Source organism: Engraulis encrasicolus, chromosome 22, assembly GCF_034702125.1.
Source record: "Engraulis encrasicolus isolate BLACKSEA-1 chromosome 22, IST_EnEncr_1.0, whole genome shotgun sequence".
NCBI classification, from domain to species: domain Eukaryota; kingdom Metazoa; phylum Chordata; class Actinopteri; order Clupeiformes; family Engraulidae; genus Engraulis; species Engraulis encrasicolus.
This window is the reverse complement of record NC_085878.1, coordinates 3,955,543-3,958,042: the sequence shown is the minus strand read 5'-3', so window position 1 is coordinate 3,958,042 and position 2,500 is coordinate 3,955,543. Positions and strand designations below refer to the sequence as shown.

Genomic DNA, 2,500 nt, shown 5'->3' with positions numbered 1-2,500 from the left:
GGCAGAGCAAGAGAGAGGAGAGATAAGGGTTTTTAATATTGTATGTGATGTGTTTGTGAATGTTCAGTGTCTGTGTAGGTACGTGTGAAAGGCAAAGATAGTTTGTGTGCTTTTGTGAGAGGTGAGGTATATGCTCACATGTGTGTGTGTGTGTGTGTGTGTGTGTGTGTGTGTGTGTGTGTGTGTGTGTGTGTGTGTGTGTGTGTGTGTGTGTGTGTGTGTGTGTGTGTGTGTGTTTGTGTGTGTGTGTGTGTGTGTGTGTGTGTGTGTGTGTGTGTGTGTGTGTGTGTGTGTGTGTGTATGTGTGTGTGTGTTTGTGTGTGTGTGTGTGTGTGTGTGTGCGTGCCCGTGTGTGTGTGTGTGTGTGTGTGTGTGTGTGTGTGTGTGTATGCATGTGTGCGTGTGTGTGTGTTTGTGTGTGTGTGTGTGTGGGCCAGTGCATGTTTTGCATGCACATGTTTGCCTGACAGAAGAGCAAATGTATGTCTGGGTGCGTTTTGTCAAGTGTTATGTTTGTGTATCTAAGCACTAGTGACCAGGCAGGTCTGTTTTTTGAGGTGATAACAGGAGGTGTTGTTATGCTGCCACACCACTCGTCCCCAACACCTAACCATGTCGCCTTTTTTCCCCGTCACGGCTGTGGTGAAACCACAACATGTCCATGTCCCTGTCCCCTCCATGGCTGAGATGTCCCCAAAATAACCACCAGTACACCCTGTTGTGCTATAGAGCTTGAAAGTGACGTCACTTCCCCCGATTTCATGGGACCTCAACAGCGTTTTTAGCCGAAAATCGTAGCATGTAATCCAATGGCGGTATTAAAATGATATTTCGATCCCCTTCGAGTTGTGACGAGCTCCACATATGTTGTTTCTGATATTTTTGTTTAATTTTTCGTACGAACCCCCAAGATTTTTAGAAAGCCGTGTTTCTTCATATTTTTCATGCAGATGGCCTCGGAACAAAACATTGATACTTCTGCATGAATAATCTTTATCTAGCCTCTTAAACAGCGTATTTGTAGCCCAGCGCATATAATGACTGAGATCAGAAGATATTTACTCGCTACCATGTTGTTAGATGGTCAGCTTAGGTCCCTTGCATAATAAATCCCTATTCCCTTCGAGGCTGTGGTGTCCACAACATAGCCAGTCTCTCTGTCCCTTCCATGACTGAAACCCGAAGAAACTCCAACTCCCATTGTCATTGTGACACAGCACTCTACAGCACAGCACACAAGTGAACACTGCACACTGCATAAAACGAAATCCCATTTATGCCTCACCCATGCCAAGGGGACAGCCCCCAATGGCGCCCCAAGGGAGCAGTGCAGCGGGACGGTACCATGCTCAGGGTACCTCAGTCATGGAGGAGGATGGGGGAGAGCACTGGTTAATTACTCCCCCCACTAACCTGGTGGGTCGGGAGTCAAACCGGCAACCTTTGGGCTACAAGTCTGACGCCCTAACCGCTTACCCATTACTGTCCCTGGTGTTGTCCATACCATACCCAGCCCCTGTACTGTGCTATTATAGCCTTGTCGGTAACACTCTACATTACGGATCACTAATAAGGTGGTAAGTTTCATAGAAATGTAAATGTCATTTCAGTGTAATTTCATGGTAATAACTGATTATTAACAATTTAATGGAATCTAGGCTACAATGCATGTTACGCCCATAATTCTATAGGTAATTTCCATAAAACTATCTGATTGTTTCCAAGTTAATTACAAGAAACAACAACACTGTAATGATGCTTGGATGGTCGTTTCTATGCAATAAAATGGGAAGAGGCAATAATGCACTTTACACACTTTGCATCTAACTGCTGCAATGACAGTCTTTTTCATATCTGTTGTTACCATAACCATCACTTACCACCAACATTGCCAGCATTTTACCTTTTCATTTGAAAGCTGTTTCCATTGCTATTACCTACAAACTATACCATAATTGCACTGGAAACCGCTGGTTATTTTTGTACTGGTAATAAATGGTTGTTACCATGAAATTACACTGAAATTGCAATGAAACTATGCAATGTTCTGTACCACGTCCCTGTTTCCTCCATGGCGCCAAATGGGTTGAAAAAAAAAGAATCACTGTTTCCTTCAAACACATGTATCTTATCTGAGTAACCATTAGACCTGTGTACTTGTCTTATGATCAGCTAATTCTGCACTGGAAGGATCCAATATGTGGTGGGTCCTTGTTAGGTTTGTAGTGCTTTTTGAATAAAATCACAGTCTATATATCTAATATATATACAGGTACAGTGAAATAACAGCTTTGTAATACCATGTAATGTTGCACTTGCACCATGAATTTACTTTCACTTTTACTTTTACTTTTGAGTCCTCTGCGTGGTTCTATGTGTTGTCCCCACCATAACCAAGTCCTCTCTACCATCACAGGGTGCTCACGCTCACTCACCTTGCAGCAGAGAGGTTGCCGTGGTTACGGTCTCCGGGATGCCATCCGTGCTATAAATGGACTGC

General features: G+C 43.7%; 1 protein-coding gene across 1 annotated transcript in view; it reads right to left on the bottom strand.

Moving 5' to 3' along the window:
• Positions 1 to 2,500, bottom strand: part of si:ch211-186j3.6 (neural-cadherin) — a 386,437-nt gene that overhangs the window by 198,323 nt on the left and 185,614 nt on the right. The window contains exon 5 of the mRNA XM_063189165.1: positions 2,436 to 2,500. This exon is cut by the window's right edge and continues 47 nt beyond it. Within this exon, the coding sequence (XP_063045235.1) occupies positions 2,436 to 2,500 (65 nt within the window). The remainder of the gene's footprint in view (positions 1 to 2,435) is intronic.